At 44.9% G+C, this 14,803-nt stretch overlaps 1 protein-coding gene across 1 annotated transcript in view; it reads right to left on the bottom strand.

Moving 5' to 3' along the window:
• The window catches only part of PCSK2 (proprotein convertase subtilisin/kexin type 2), a 105,967-nt gene extending 104,757 nt beyond the window's left edge, over nucleotides 1-1,210 (bottom strand). The window contains exon 1 of the mRNA XM_068405101.1: nucleotides 1,013-1,210. Within this exon, the coding sequence (XP_068261202.1) occupies nucleotides 1,013-1,192 (180 nt within the window). The 5' untranslated portion in view covers nucleotides 1,193-1,210. The remainder of the gene's footprint in view (nucleotides 1-1,012) is intronic.
• Nucleotides 1,211-14,803: the final 13,593 nt, after the last annotated feature.

Here is a 14,803-nt window from a genome sequence, read left to right as displayed (position 1 = left end):
CATTACCGGGGAAAGAAAAAAACCCAAAGGAGCAGCAACAGCAATGCTCACACAGCTCACTTTCCCTCCACACTCCTCCAAGCCGGGTGCTGCCTGGGTATGAAGTCTCCCAAAAACTGTATTGGCCAGGGCGCTCTATTAGCCTCCCCCTATCTTCACCCTAGATCCGATTGTACTCTAAAATATTTAGAGGTCTAATTATTATTTGGATGGGAGAGATTTCTACTGGACCTAGGCTCCTCAGGAGCCAGGAAGAGACTCTGTGCCACTGTGGCCACCTGAGGTTTCGTGGGACCTCAGGAGAGGAAAAAAAACCTCCAATGGTACTTGAAGTTTGTCAACTTACGTTCATTAGTGATAAGCACTGATTGCTTATCATGCTTAATATTAAGCAGCTTCTTCAGCCTGGGGTCATCCTGTTTCTCTGTGGGAGTAACAGGGATATTAAGAAAACACCAGCCTCACAAACTTGAATGTCAACACCTCTATGAAATCTTCCATTTAAATTGTGTGTAAGCTTCTCCATGGAGATACGGCTTTAATTATTTTTTAAGCGCTCTGAGCAGTTTCAGTTGCAGCCGTGCACAGGAAGCCCTGGGCGGCCCCAGCCGCTCCCGCACCCAGCCCCAGCTCCCGAGCCCCGCAGGATGGGAGCTCAATTGGAGGATGTTTACATAGTAAGTCAAAAGGCTCCGAGCTACCATGTGGGAAACTCCTCTGCTTTCCAGTCCAAGAAAATCCCCCTTTAGGGCCGCCGCCGAGGAGCGCTTGCAATAGCTCTTGGCACCTCTACTCCTAAAATCCCCTCGGGAAGGGGGGGGACGAACGCGGGGACAGCCGGGACGCGCCCCGCTCCGTCCCTTCTCCCCAGGTAAGTCGCGGGCAGGACCGTGCCGGGGACCACCCCGGCGCCGCCGGGATGCTCACGGCAGGACGCCGCATGCCCTCAGCCCAACGTGAAGGGCACGGCACCGCACCCTCCGAAACGCCCCGAGCCTGCGCGGGGGCTTACCTTCCGCACCCCTCCGAAGCCGTGCTCCGCCGCCAGACGCTCGGCCTCCGCCTGGCCCCCGCCGTGCAGCTCCACCAAGAAATGGTTGGTGTAGACGGCTCCTCGGGCCGGGGCGCCGAGGAAGAGCAGCAAGAGGAGAAGGAGGAGGGCACCCCGCAGCAGCGACGGCCCCGCCGGCATGGCCCCGCGCTGCGCGCCCGCGGAGGCAGCCCGCCGCGCCGCGGGGAGGGCGCCGGGCGGGCGGGCGAGGCGGGGAAGCGCCCGAGAGATGGGAGGGGAGAAGAGGAAAAAAAAAAATAAATTAAAATTTAAAAAAAAATAAAGCGGCAGAAATAGGAGGGGAGCTGGGCTGCGGGGGGCTGCTGCGGGGTGCCGGGGTGTGTGTGAGAGGGAGCGTGTGTGCGCGCTGCCGGCTCTGCATTCCCAGCCCCTCCTCGGCTCTAGTTCAGCGGCGGCCGGAGGGAAAGCACCAGCCGGGAGGGGACATCGCCGCGCTGCCAATCATGGGCGAGGAGGCTCGCCCCGGCCCCCCCGGCACGCAGCTCACACACACACACACACACACCCCCGCACACCCCACGGCCCTCGCAACACGCCTAACACCTCCCCTACACCCCTCACACCCCCCTCTACATACCCCACCCACACCCCCCATGTCCCCCCCCACTCCAATTACACCCTTACACCACCCCCAGTTCAGTACCCACAGCAGCCCCCCCCATCATACCCCCAGCCCTGGACCTGCCCCAATCCCTCCAGCTCTCCTTCCCGTGGGGCTGAGGGGGGGCCTGAGTAGAGCCAGATCCCCCAGAGCAGGAGCCAATACACAGGTGGCTGTAGGGTCAGGAGAGCTAAACACTTTGGGAAAACCCACACAGCTCAGGCCAGCACTGGGCTTCGCTTTTGAGCCCAACGACTACAAAGTGTCTAGGAGTGCCCCCCCACGCACCCTCCTCGAGCTTGCACCCCGATCAGCAACATGTCACCACCCCTCTTTTTGCAGAGGCCAAGGCCCAGGGAGGAGGTCAGCTGTCCTAGGATAAAGCCAGGGGAAAGCACTCAGGCCCAGGGCACCCCAACTCTGCTCTGACCACTAGTCCACCCTGCCCCACGTGGCAATCTGTGCAGGGACATGTACGGGTCTGGGCTACCTGAGTAATTGCCACTTGAGTTTGCAGGGAAAGCACCTGGGCATTCCCTGTGATGAGACAGCCACGGAGGGGGAGCTGGTGGGATTTCAGAGAGGTGGCAGCACCTAAGGGGATGGCAACTCAGTTCTGTAAAAAATAATCTGCCATTTACAAAACTCCAAGTGAAAACAAATGGTACAGGATATGCAAGCTTACATCAAGGTATAGTTTAGCTTATTCCTACAGATATGCTCATTAATTTGCCACAAAAAAGGTTAATCCTTTGATGGATCCCCCGAATGGTCCCCTGGGAAGGACTCGGGGCACAGAAAACATGGAAAGTTCGGACTGCCTTTAAAACAAACAAAACAACAGATTTACTGTAATCTGTTCTTCAAATGGAGTACAGAACACAAATCAATCTGGGAAAACAAAGGAAAACAGCAGAGATCACAAGTAGGACTCTTCCATTATCCTAAAATGCTTTAGACAGAAGATCTCACCGCATGATTGTGAATCCAAATGAGCATTGGTTTGTCATGACAAATTATTGATTTCCTTCCTCTGGATGAAAGAAAATCCCTATTCAAACAGAAGGGAAATGGTAACTTGGAGCCTGATCCAAAGCCCATTTAAATCAACAGCAGTGCTGTAAATGACTGATGTTGAAAAAACAATCAAACACAAGGGAAAGGTAAAACATTAGAAATGGCACAGTAGAGAAGGAGAACATCTTTGCAGCATCATTAAGAGACTACGTAACAGAATTCAGCTTTTAGGTGCCTGTTCTAAGCATAGACAGTTATTAAAAACAAGTTTATATGTTATTTTTGTAAGCCATGTTGTTTGTTTTCATCAATATCCAGCAACACCTCTCCTTACAACATCTTCCTCATCATTAAAGCAGATCCTGCTGCATGACATGTTTCCAGGTGACTTGGGGCCCATGAGACTCTCCGGTCAGTAATACCTGCTGGCAACTGCTCGACAGCTGATGGAGGCCCTACTGGTTTCTGTCCATCGCTGTTCCTCAGGATCAGAAACTAAAGGAAAATAAAAAAGAGGCAGGGCAAGGGCAATTTCTCTACTTTAAATTCCTGTCTGTGAAAATATATAAGCCTTTCCTCGCCCAGAGATCTTCCCTTGGTTGATATGCCTCTTTCCATTTTGTTGCCAGTCCCTATAAAGAGGAATGTCAATAACAAAGGCAACAGAGCAGCCCTCCTGGCTCCCTCAACTCAGCAAGACAAGATCCTGCACACATTCAGAAACTAGGACTGTATCACAGGTCTGGGTGAGGAGTGTAGCTAAGTCATTCACTGCACATCTTCTGACATCCCCGACAGCCAGCTGACAGTACCGCTCTGCAAGTTGGTGCCATTGAAAAACTATATGGCAGGGACATTGCAATGCTGAGGAGATCACACCAACTGGCTCTAGCTTATACACCTCACAATGTCAAGCTTTAATGGCTTTGTCTATGTGATGATGATAAAAAAAAAACACACAAAAATGAAAAAAAAAAAAAAGGAAAGAGATTAGGTCAGGAAAGACTGGGTTAAAAAGTCAGATCTGAATAACACCAAGAAGAGAAAACTCCATTCAAAGAGGCCATTTAAAGAAAAATAGTCATTATGAGTTGACAACTATAGAAGTTTAAAACCAGACAGGACCACTGAGATTTCTAACCTAGTGCTTTATGTAAACTGTAGGACTTATCTGTATTAATTCTTGCTTCTGGGCTGCGGTCTTTTTTTTTCTCTTAATGTACCAATCTTGAGTTAAAAAAAATCAAAACTGATCTATCACAGCCATTGTGGAAATGTTCCATTGACTGCTTACAGCCATTTGTAAAAAGTTGTAGCTCTTCCTCTCTTTAAAATACTCATTGGTCCTGCATTGACTTCTCGGTGTTGTTTTTATTATGAATTTGTCCATAGAACTACTGAACTTTTATTGAACTTTTCCTCCCCAGATGGTAGTTTTAAGGTTGTGATGATAAAGGCATCTAGACAGCACTCCCTGAGTCTCTTTATGTAAGGCATATTTTCCATCCCTTCAACCATTCCCATTAAATCTTTTTACTCCTTGAATTGCAAACCATAGCTGCATCAGATATTTTTTCAGCAGAGGTCAGGCCAGTGCTAAATGGATGTTACATCACATTTCTATTCTTACTGGGTACCCAGTGTTTCACCAGCCAAGGATTTCATTCAGTCTCCTTACCACTGAGGCTCCCTGATGTGCAGCAGAGTACCCATGCTGACTTGTATACCTCTCATCTCCCTCAAGCCCACTTCAGGACTGCAGCTCTCTAGAACAGGTTATTATACCCAGCATGGCCAATGATCTTTGTCCCTAGATATATATTACCCTACTTTATTGAAATACTCATCACTTACTTGCATGCAGCTTTCCAAACAATCCGGATCACTCAGCACTCCTCTCTTTTATAGTTTACGACTTCCTTCTTTAACCTACTAACTTTATCAGTAATGAATTTACATTGATATACTGGATTTAGCAAGATTTACAGAGATCATTTCTTGGCCCCAGTCCTCTGGAACCTCTCCAGGAACAAATCAACTTCAGCAATGATTACCACTTTGTAATTATACTTAAGAACCTAGTATTTAATCAGTTTTTAGTCTGTTTCATAAAGGCCATTTTGATTTTGTATCCAATTTATTCACCGACACGTCATGCGATACCAAGGGTCTCCCAGACACAAGCAGTGTCGTAGACATCATAGATCAGAAAAACAGCATTTTTTTTTCCCAACTTCATCAGTTGGTCCAGTAAAAGAGATTAAAATTCCCCATAAATTTTGGCTCATCTAACAGAAGGCAAATAAACAACACTACTAGTTTTACCAGTCAAAACTACAACAGTGTTTAAAAAAAGATATTAGTTCAACAATTCCAGTTCCCAAATGGATTGCTGACTACAACTTTAAACAACCATTAAATTGCTACGATTATTTTACAACAAGTAGTTGGCATTCAGTATGAGGTCAACAAAGTACTAACATTTACGGGAGGTGTTTCTTTCCCTGGAGACCACACAGGATGGTACCATGCCACAAGAGACCAGTATGTCAGAGGAAGTTGTAAGAACTCATTTCCTCACTGCAGAAGTCAACAGAGTCCTAAGTACAAGATTTACATTGCTTTCATCTTTAATCGTTCATCCTAGCAGATGTACAAGCAGAAGCATTCTGAAGAGCCGGAAACAATATTGCAATAATCAAATTTCACATGTTACGAGAGAGCAAAACACATGAGCATCCTTTTGCATGAGTCTGAGCCTCCCTTAAACCTGTCTTTCTGAAGCTGTGAAGTGAGCATACAACCATGCTTTAAGTAGACTCTGGAGCAGGCTCAAAGATAATACCTACATTTGGAGCAACAGAAATGGGACTAAAAAGGCATGAGAAGATATTTCAAAAGGAAAGAATTGGATGCATAGTTAAAAAGCCCACAGTTGAAAGAAAGTGAAACAGGATTGTTTGACAATATTGTTTAGAAGTTACTAGGACAGGGAATGAACAGACCTGTTTGAAGAAAAGCAAGAACTAGAGCCTTATATTCTCTGCATATCAAGAACACCAGAGAACCTGTGTAATTGAATGTACAGTATGAAAAGAACAGAGTGAAACGCTATCAGGAACTGCCACAGCAATTCAGTGGACCAATCACTTCTATGAGTTGCCTCACTTCAGCTACAGGATAAAAGTCACTTCAGAAAGATTCCAGAACAAGCACTCTAAAGGTACATTTATTTATCAGCGTTGCTGCGGAACATCTTATAACAGTGTGTAAGAGCAAGCTTTAAACTGGTTTGTTTTGATCCTGAGCAGCACAGGTATGAAGAAAGCAAAGCAGAAACCATAGTAAAGTAGTTCAGAGAGGGAGAGCACAGCTACTATTGCTCCACTTTGGGCTGATTGCCAAATCAGCCATGACTGTCTTAAGAGGGCTTTCATAAAATACATCTGGGCCATTTGAGCACAATGATGAAAAGATGGATGTACGAGTTAGCGTAGCAAATGATGAAGCCAAGCAAAACCAGTGTTTCTGTGTGGAGGTTCTAGATTAAAGAGCTTGGGATACAGTTATCTTAGATGATTTTAAGATAATTTGCCCTATTTAAAAATACCTGCCTGAACATTTTCATTGCTTTATACTATTGAAATATTTTATTACTGTTACAAATGTATTAACAGCAGCAGCATTATTTACAGGCACATGGCTCCTGATCTGCTATATGTTATGTTAAATGCTGTTAGTGAAGAGAGAGGGCTACAGCAGGCACCACTTTGTATCTAAGATAAGTGAACCCAGGAAGGCTGGCAGTTACCAGGCACAGGAATTAAGAACGAAGATGAAGTATTTCATGCCATCACTGTATGGGACTGCACGGACCTTTCAAACTTAAAGGATGCTTGAAGACTGGAAGCCTAATCCACAGTTTCTAATTACTTAAACTTCAAGTTGCAGGCAGAAGCCTCTCAACACATGTTTATATATACAAGTGTTATACTGCCAAGTGTCAGAGTGAACAAGAACTGTATGTACTAATTTTGTGAATGATAATGCGAACAGTAATGAAGAAGAGTGTAGGAATTGGTTTTCAGCATCCACTGACTGCAGACCAGCTGGGCCGAGCAAAGAGGATGGGAGAAGGAAGGGTGTCATTTCCTCCTCAAGCAGTTTTCGTTTTCTTTCATTTATTACCTCCAGACATAAGGAACAACAGAGGTGCTGGTAAGCAACATGGTGCCTGACAGGCAGAAGGTGAAAACTGTTGAGATAACCCGTGAAAGCAATCTCCCATACTTACTTTATGAGTTTACAATCTGAAAAGAACAGAGAAATAGCTTAGATGTAAAAAACATGTTCACAAAACAGAAAAATAAAGCCCTTGAAAGAAGAGAGCGTTTAACTGAGTATTTGAATATGCTTAAGGTTAGGCCCATGCTGAAAGCCTTATGGATTTCACTGGGACTACAGCATGTACGTGTCTGTCTGCTAAATGGGAACATGATTACCCACGTGCTGAAGTCGTTTCCTGAATCTGACCCTTAGCCACTGCTTAATATCCATGTAGATAAATGTTCAGTTTAGGCAGCCATGGCAGAGAGGTACTAAAAGTAATGAAAGTATGTGGTTCGTTTATATTAAAAGGATATGCTTGTCACATTTACCAGGCTTGTTTGGGTTTTATGCTACAGAGTTCTTTGCTGAAGACCAAGTCAGTCTGGAAACGAGGTCTGTGCAAATAATATTAGAGAACTAGAATTGCTCAGCAGTCAGTATGGAGCAGATGGTCTCAGTGACATTTTACAAGATAACAATGGGTGAAAGAAAGCTCCTAAGCAAAGCCTGGAAGTACCAGCATTAAAAAAAGCCAAACTGAAACAAAACCCAAACAACAGCAGCAGACTTAAGGGAAAAGGGCAGAAGAAAGTCAAGGTAAAAATATGTCTGTGAACAATAGGAATGACTGGGTCAAAGGAAAATGGCTGGATAGGTGGAGTTAGGGACAGAGATCACATCAGAGGAAAGACTGACAGTGAAACTCAAAAGGCAACATCAAAAGATCCAGCGAGATGGTCTCCAAGAAATCCACCCACATGGATGATAAAACTTTCATGAATTACTAACAAATCTGTTTGCCTTGGGAAGCTCCCAACTGTGTCCCAAATGAATTACAGAAAGGCTCAGGGAAGATGAGGGAGAGAGTGCAGTAGTTGCAGTTCACTCAACTTTCTGAGCCCTTGTAATTGTTCATGTCTTTGATAAAGAGAAAGGGCTGACAACATACAGGTGTGGCACAACCAATAATGAGCTCTTCAACTTTGGTGGAGCACTAATGGTGAATGTTTGGCTGAAACATGGGACAAAACAGCTGTCCACCAAAAATGCAGTTTATTGCAATCAAAACCCATAAGCAGCATTGACAGTTGCCATGATAATTTTGGGTAAAAACCAGGTGTTTGATGCCTAATTAAAAAATGTTGAAAAATTTTGTTTTTACTGTTGTCCATTTCATTTTAGATTTCGTTCATTCAAACATATTATGCTCCCCATAGCATGTTTAATAATTTTTGTCTTAGCAGTTAGCAATCATCAGCATGAAACAAATAGATGTTTTCAGAATTTCTTTTTAATTTCCATGTATTAAAGTTTCAGGCTTTTTTTCCAATCAAGAACAAAAACTAACTTGAAAAGCCATGTGTTTTTTTTTTTTTAAACTCGAGTGCTAAAAAAAGACATATGATCACAGAAAAATAGTGTATAAAGGCAAGACTGAAAATAAAACAATAAGTTGCTGATATCTGAGCTGAAAGCTCTCTACAGGCAGACTTAAATTTACTTCCATAAATTAGAGATGTGGCACCATATATTCAGATAAATGTAGGTTTCTTTCAAGTTTGAGATTCCAGGTTTCTAGAGGGTAAATTAAACTCTTCGACTACTTTGTTCTCCTGGTTGTGAGGAAAATAAACATTTCAAGACTTCATTGTATATATATCCTTTTGATGGAAATTACTTACAAAATTTCTGTATTTTCCATTTCACATTAAAGCCTTGCAGCCCTTTGAAAAGTAGAGGCAAGGACAGCAAAAAATCTCCACCATCTCTGCTGGGCTGCTTCGATCACTTTTCTCATAACTCAGCTACTAAGTACTACCAGAGTTAAGTAGCTTGGTACATGACTAAGGTGAATTTGTCTGTGCTCGCTCTTGTACCAATTTCACATGCCTGCAGTTCACCTCCCTCCCTGGAAAAGGCTGCAGACCAGCAGTTTTTCCTTCATGTCATCATGAATTAAAACAAGTCTTAATCATCACTATAAAGAACAGAAAAGCAAGCCCCCAAAATAGCATAAAGCATCATGCCAAATTAACAGATTTAAGTTAATAGCTATTTACCACTGTTAAGGTTCATTTCCTCCAGAATCTCTGCATAGCTACCTTTAGATTTTGCCACATTCAGCTGTCTCATTCCCAGGCCCTGAACAAAAACCTTTCCCCTTGCAACCAGTGACCTTCTCACACTCCTGGTACGGAGGCACTGGAGCTAGGATGCTGGCACAAGATAAAAACTAGGGCACAAAGCTCAGAGGATGCTGCAAGACAGTCTTCTGCAGATATTAGCTTAGGCATCAGGAGGCTCAGAACGTGCCACCTCCTGACAGGGTGGCACTGAGTACGTCTGCCACCACCCACCAGCCCAATCCTCTGTCACCAATCGTGCCACAAAGAACTGCTTGCTAGAGGCCACAGCTGGCACACAGGAGACAGGTTAGCAATGGGAAAGGCACAGGAAGAAATGAAAACTTGAATTTTCCTCTCCATCTCACATGCACCTCGTATAATGATTACTAAGACTATCCCCACAATGAAACCTCATTCCAGTCTGAGGTTCAGAAGTGCTGTGCTATGGACAACAACAACAAACAGCCTTTTGTAAAGAAAAATGGAGGATTTTCTAAAAGGCAGGCCATACAAAGCCTACTGAGATTCAGTGGGAGATGGATGACAAAGCCTGTCTGATCTTTGAAATTTTCCCCCGGCAGAAATAATTTTGTCTGGATTTTTGGCATGGAAAAAAACACATCTATTCCTACACCTTCTTTGCTGTAGTGCTGTCCCCTTCCAAATCATTATGAAGTGTATATACACATATTGTCCCACTAAGCAGTATCATGGCTTCCTAAACAATTCACCAAAAAGCCACTGCACACTCATAATTGAAAGAGAAAAAGTCAGTTCTGACAGGGTAAGAAAAAAGGAAAAAATATGAGCAAATAAATCACTAGGGAAAACACATCGCTTGTCCCCTAAACCGCTCTCATATCATCATTCTCTTCATAAAGAAATGCATTACCTGTTATTACTTCTGCTGTGAGATAACTATAATGAAAATCACAAAAGACATGTGCAGGCTCTGCTCAAGAGCTCACTTCTAAACCATTGCAAAAACCTGCTGTTTGGCTACGTCTTAATTTTACATGTAGAAAATTAAGAAGCCATGAAGAGCAGATGAGAGTTCAAGTCTTCAATAAACATCTTGGTATGGCAAAACTAAAGTTTAGTTTGTTTTGGGTCTGATTTTGGTTTTTACTTTGTTACACAATCAGATTTTAAGGAGTGACAACCTATTTTCCATCAGAACTACCAGGCTGGCTTCAAGGGGTGAGGGTCCTTCAAGAGGCTTCTCAGTAATTTGTTAGCTCTCCCTTACCTCTCAACAGGAGCAGAGCTGCATCAGCATACAAAGGGAAGACTTGGGATTCAGCAAATTTTCCATTTGAATTTCACTTCAGAGAAGAGAGTACAACACCACTGAAGAAAGAGAAGAGGCTGACACTTCATTTGAAATCAAGAGTTTCAAATTCAAGACAAAGGAATTTAGATGAGAACAGAAACAAAAGGTCTGGTCTTTACCATAGGTTTGCCTTTGTACACATACCTCACCTAATATATATGGTAGGGAGCTGGTCTTGTCAGAGCCACAGACCACTATTTTAAAAACATCAAGAAGAAAAAGCATCTAGCTCCCCAAGTGTGCACTGCTGTCTTGCCCAAAGATTTGTTTTGGCAAGTTATTTTAGCCATATCCTGTTCGGGTTACTCTCAGGAGCCATCCCTTTGAACCACTGTGATACCTTGCATAAGGAAATTAAGCAACAGGATCACCAACATCATGAAGGGCATAACAAAACAAAAATAATCTGAGGGGGAAATGTATCAATTCAATCTTCTTATGGAAGTACATAATATGGAACAGCCCAAATAATTTTGACTATTAAAGGGTCACAGTAACGCATCGTAGATATTGAATAACTGTTTGCATTACCAGAAAATACAATAATGAAAAGAAATATGAAAAACAAAAAAAAATGGACACTGGAAAAAGGAAAGAAAAGCCTGCAGTGTTCTATTTGCAATGCAACAATCATAGATCTTATCGAATCATGCCATTGTATCTTTGTACAGACTCCTTTGTGCGATTATGGCTGAAATGTGGGACAAAGTACACCCTATATTCAATTGATATAGGCTGCAGAACATTAAGCACTGAATAAAGGATTATTTTTTTTTTTAATAAGGAACAGATGGTCACCTTATTCAAGCAGCTGTTGGGGGGGGTTGGAATGATTCACTATCAGGCATCAAAGGCTAAAAATGGTCAGATTCAGATGCACTCCCTCCTGCTAAGTAGTGCTATCAGCATTCAGCTACTAACTGGTATAAGACAGTAGAAAAGAAGGGAGGTGAGAGGGCTCCTCCTGGTCAGCTCTGCCTGCTGCTCTCGGTGGGATATGAGCCATACCTACAAATCTAAGCCGAGCAAAAGCTCTAACTACACCTCAAGGCATTTTTGATGTCCAAGTTCAATGCTAACAAGTGGAATTGCCAAAGAGTACAGTAAAGGAATAAGCATCTTAAAGCCTGTAAAATTAAAACCGAGTTATTTCAGTATATTATATTTTATCACTAGGTGGCATTGCTCTAAATCTTTCAGTGCCTCTCTTCTGAGCTCTTTACTGTATGGTAATATTCTAGCAGCTGGTGAAACACACAGGTTTCACTGAAGTGGAGCCAGCCATGCTGCTCTAAATATGGGTACGACACTTCAGCAAATCTATATGGTAAGAGATTTTATTCTAACTTTGGCCTCAACTTTTCTGTTTACTGCTATAAACAAACACAGTCCATAGCCAGATGTTCAATTACTCCAACTGAAAGCCTCTGCCTACTCAGAAGCATTTATAAAACAACCCCATCCCCCTCTGATGGATCTCCCCTTCCACAATTCACCTTCACAAATCTTTCCACCAGGGACAGCACAGTTGGTTACAGCTCATGTTCATCTGTTGTACAACAGCTGTAAAGTCAGTGCTTTTTGCCAATTCACTGCACCACTGGATTGACTCATGGGTTCGTGGAATTTGGGAAAAAAACCCACCACATTTCACAATCACAGAATCACAGAATGTTAGGGATTGGAAGGGACCTCGAAAGATCATCTAGTCCAATCCCCCTGCCGGGGCAGGATTGCCTAGACCATATCACACAGGAACGCGTCCAGGTGGGTTTTGAATGTCTCCAGAGAAGGAGACTCCACAACCTCTCTGGGCAGCCTGTTCCAGTGTTCAGTCACCCTCACCGTAAAGAAGTTTTTCCTCAAATTTAAGTGGAACCTCCTGTGCTCCAGCTTGCACCCATTGCCCCTTGTCCTGTCAAGGGATGTCACTGAGAAGAGCCTGGCTCCATTCTCTTGACACTTGCCCTTTACATATTTATAAACATTAATGAGGTCACCCCTCAGTCTCCTCTTCTCTAAGCTAAAGAGACCCAGCTCCCTCAGCCTCTCCTCATAAGGGAGATGTTCCACTCCCTTAATCATCTTCGTGGCTCTGCGCTGGACTCTCTCTAGCAGTTCCCTGTCCTTCTTGAACTGAGGGGCCCAGAACTGGACACAATACTCCAGATGCGGCCTCACCAGGGCAGAGTAGAGGGGGAGGAGAACCTCTCTCGACCTGCTGACCACACCCCTTCTAATACACCCCAGGATGCCATTGGCCTTCTTGGCCACAAGGGCACACTGCTGGCTCATGGTCATCCTGTTGTCCACTAGGACCCCCAGGTCCCTTTCCCCTACGCTGCTCTCCAACAGCTCTGTCCCCAACTTGTACTCATACCTGGGGTTGTTCTTGCCCAGATGCAGGACTCTACACTTGCCCTTGTTATATTTCATTAAATTTCTCCCCGCCCAACTCTCCAGCCTGTCCAGGTCTCTCTGAATGGCTGCGCAGCCTTCCGGCATCTCAGCCACTCCTCCCAGTTTTGTGTCATCAGCAAACTTGCTGACAGTGCACTCTAATCCCTCATCCAAGTCATTAATGAATATATTGAATAGAACTGGTCCCAGAACCGACCCTTGCGGAACTCCGCTAGACACAGACCTCCAACTGGACTCTGTCCCGCTGACCACTACTCTCTGGCTTCTTTCCTTCAGCCAGTTCACAATCCACCTCACTACCCGATCATCCAGACCACACTTCCCCAGTTTAGCTGCGAGGATGCTGTGGGAGACCGTGTCAAACGCTTTACTGAAATCGAGCTAGACCACATCCACAGCTTTACCATCATCTATCCACCGGGTAACATCCTCATAAAAGGCTATCAAGTTGGTTGAGCAAGACTTCCCGTTGGTGAAGCCATGCTGAGTGCCCCTAATGATCCCCCTATCCTTGATGTGCCTAAAGACAGCACCAAGAACAAGTTGCTCCATCACCTTTCCAGGGATGGAGGTGAGGCTGACTGGTCTATAGTTACCCGGGTCCTCCTTCCTGCCCTTTTTGAAGACTGGAGTGACATTCGCTTTCCTCCAGTCCTCAGGCACCTCTCCCGTTGCCCACGACTTAGCAAAGATGATGGAGAGTGGCCTAGCAATGACTTCCGCCAGCTCCCTCAGCACCCGTGGGTGCATCCCATCAGGGCCCATGGATTTATGGACGTCCAGGTTGCTTAATTGGTCCCTGACCCAGCCCTCATCTACCAAGACAGATTCCTCCTCTATCCTGACTTCTTCTGAGGCCGCAGGGGTCCGGGGCTCCTCAGGACAGCCTCCAACAGTATAGACAGAGGCAAAGAAGGCATTCAGTAACTCCGCCTTCTTTTTATCCTCTGTCTCCAGGACCCCCACCTCATTCATCAGTGGGCCTACATTGCCTCTAGTGTTGGCTTTACCTGCAATGTATTTGAAGAAGCCCTTTCTGTTGTCCTTGACCTCTCTTGCAAGGTTTAATTCCAAGGAGGCCTTAGCTTTCCTAGTTGCCTCCCTACATCCTCTGACAACAGACTTATATTCCTCCCAAGTGGCCAGCCCCTCCTTCCACGATCTGTACACCTTCTTCTTCCACTTGAGTTTGCCCAGCAGTTCCCTGTTCAACCATGCAGGTCTCCTGGTACCCTTCCCTGACTTCCTACCTGTTGGCATGCTCTGATCTTGAGCTCGGAAGAAGCAGTCCTTGAACGCTAACCAACTATCTTGGGCCCCCTTACCTTCTAGTACCCTGTCCCATGGGATTTCCCCTAGCAATTGCTTGAAAAGGCCAAAGTTGGCCCTCCTGAAGTCCAGGGTTGTGATTCCGCTAGCTATTCTGTTCCTGCCACATGAGATCCTGAACTCTACCATCTCACGGTCACTACAACCAAGGCTGCCCTCAACCTTCACCTCTTCAACCAGACCCTCCTTGTTAGTGAGGATCAGATCCAGCAGCACTCCTCTCCTAGTTGGCTCATCCACCATTTGCATCAGAAAGTTATCATCAATGCACTGGAGGAACCTCCTGGACTGGGGATGGCTGGCTGAGTAGGCCTCCCAGCAAATATCAGGGTAGTTGAAATCCCCCACAACAACCAGGCCCTGTAATTGAGAGACTGCTCTCAGCTGCCTGTAGAAGGCCTCATCACCCTCCTCATCCTGATCAGGTGGCCTGTAATAGACACCCACAACAGTATCACCCCTGCCAGCCTGCCCCTTAATTCGCACCCACAAACTCTCAACTCGCTCCTGATCCGCCCCTGGACAGAACTCAATACATTCTAGCTGCTCACTCACATAAAGAGCAACTCCACCAC

This window comes from Nyctibius grandis, chromosome 1 (assembly GCF_013368605.1).
Source record: "Nyctibius grandis isolate bNycGra1 chromosome 1, bNycGra1.pri, whole genome shotgun sequence".
Taxonomy (NCBI): Eukaryota; Metazoa; Chordata; class Aves; order Nyctibiiformes; family Nyctibiidae; genus Nyctibius; species Nyctibius grandis.
Note: the sequence above shows the minus strand (reverse complement) of the source record. Positions and strands in the feature narration are given on the sequence as shown.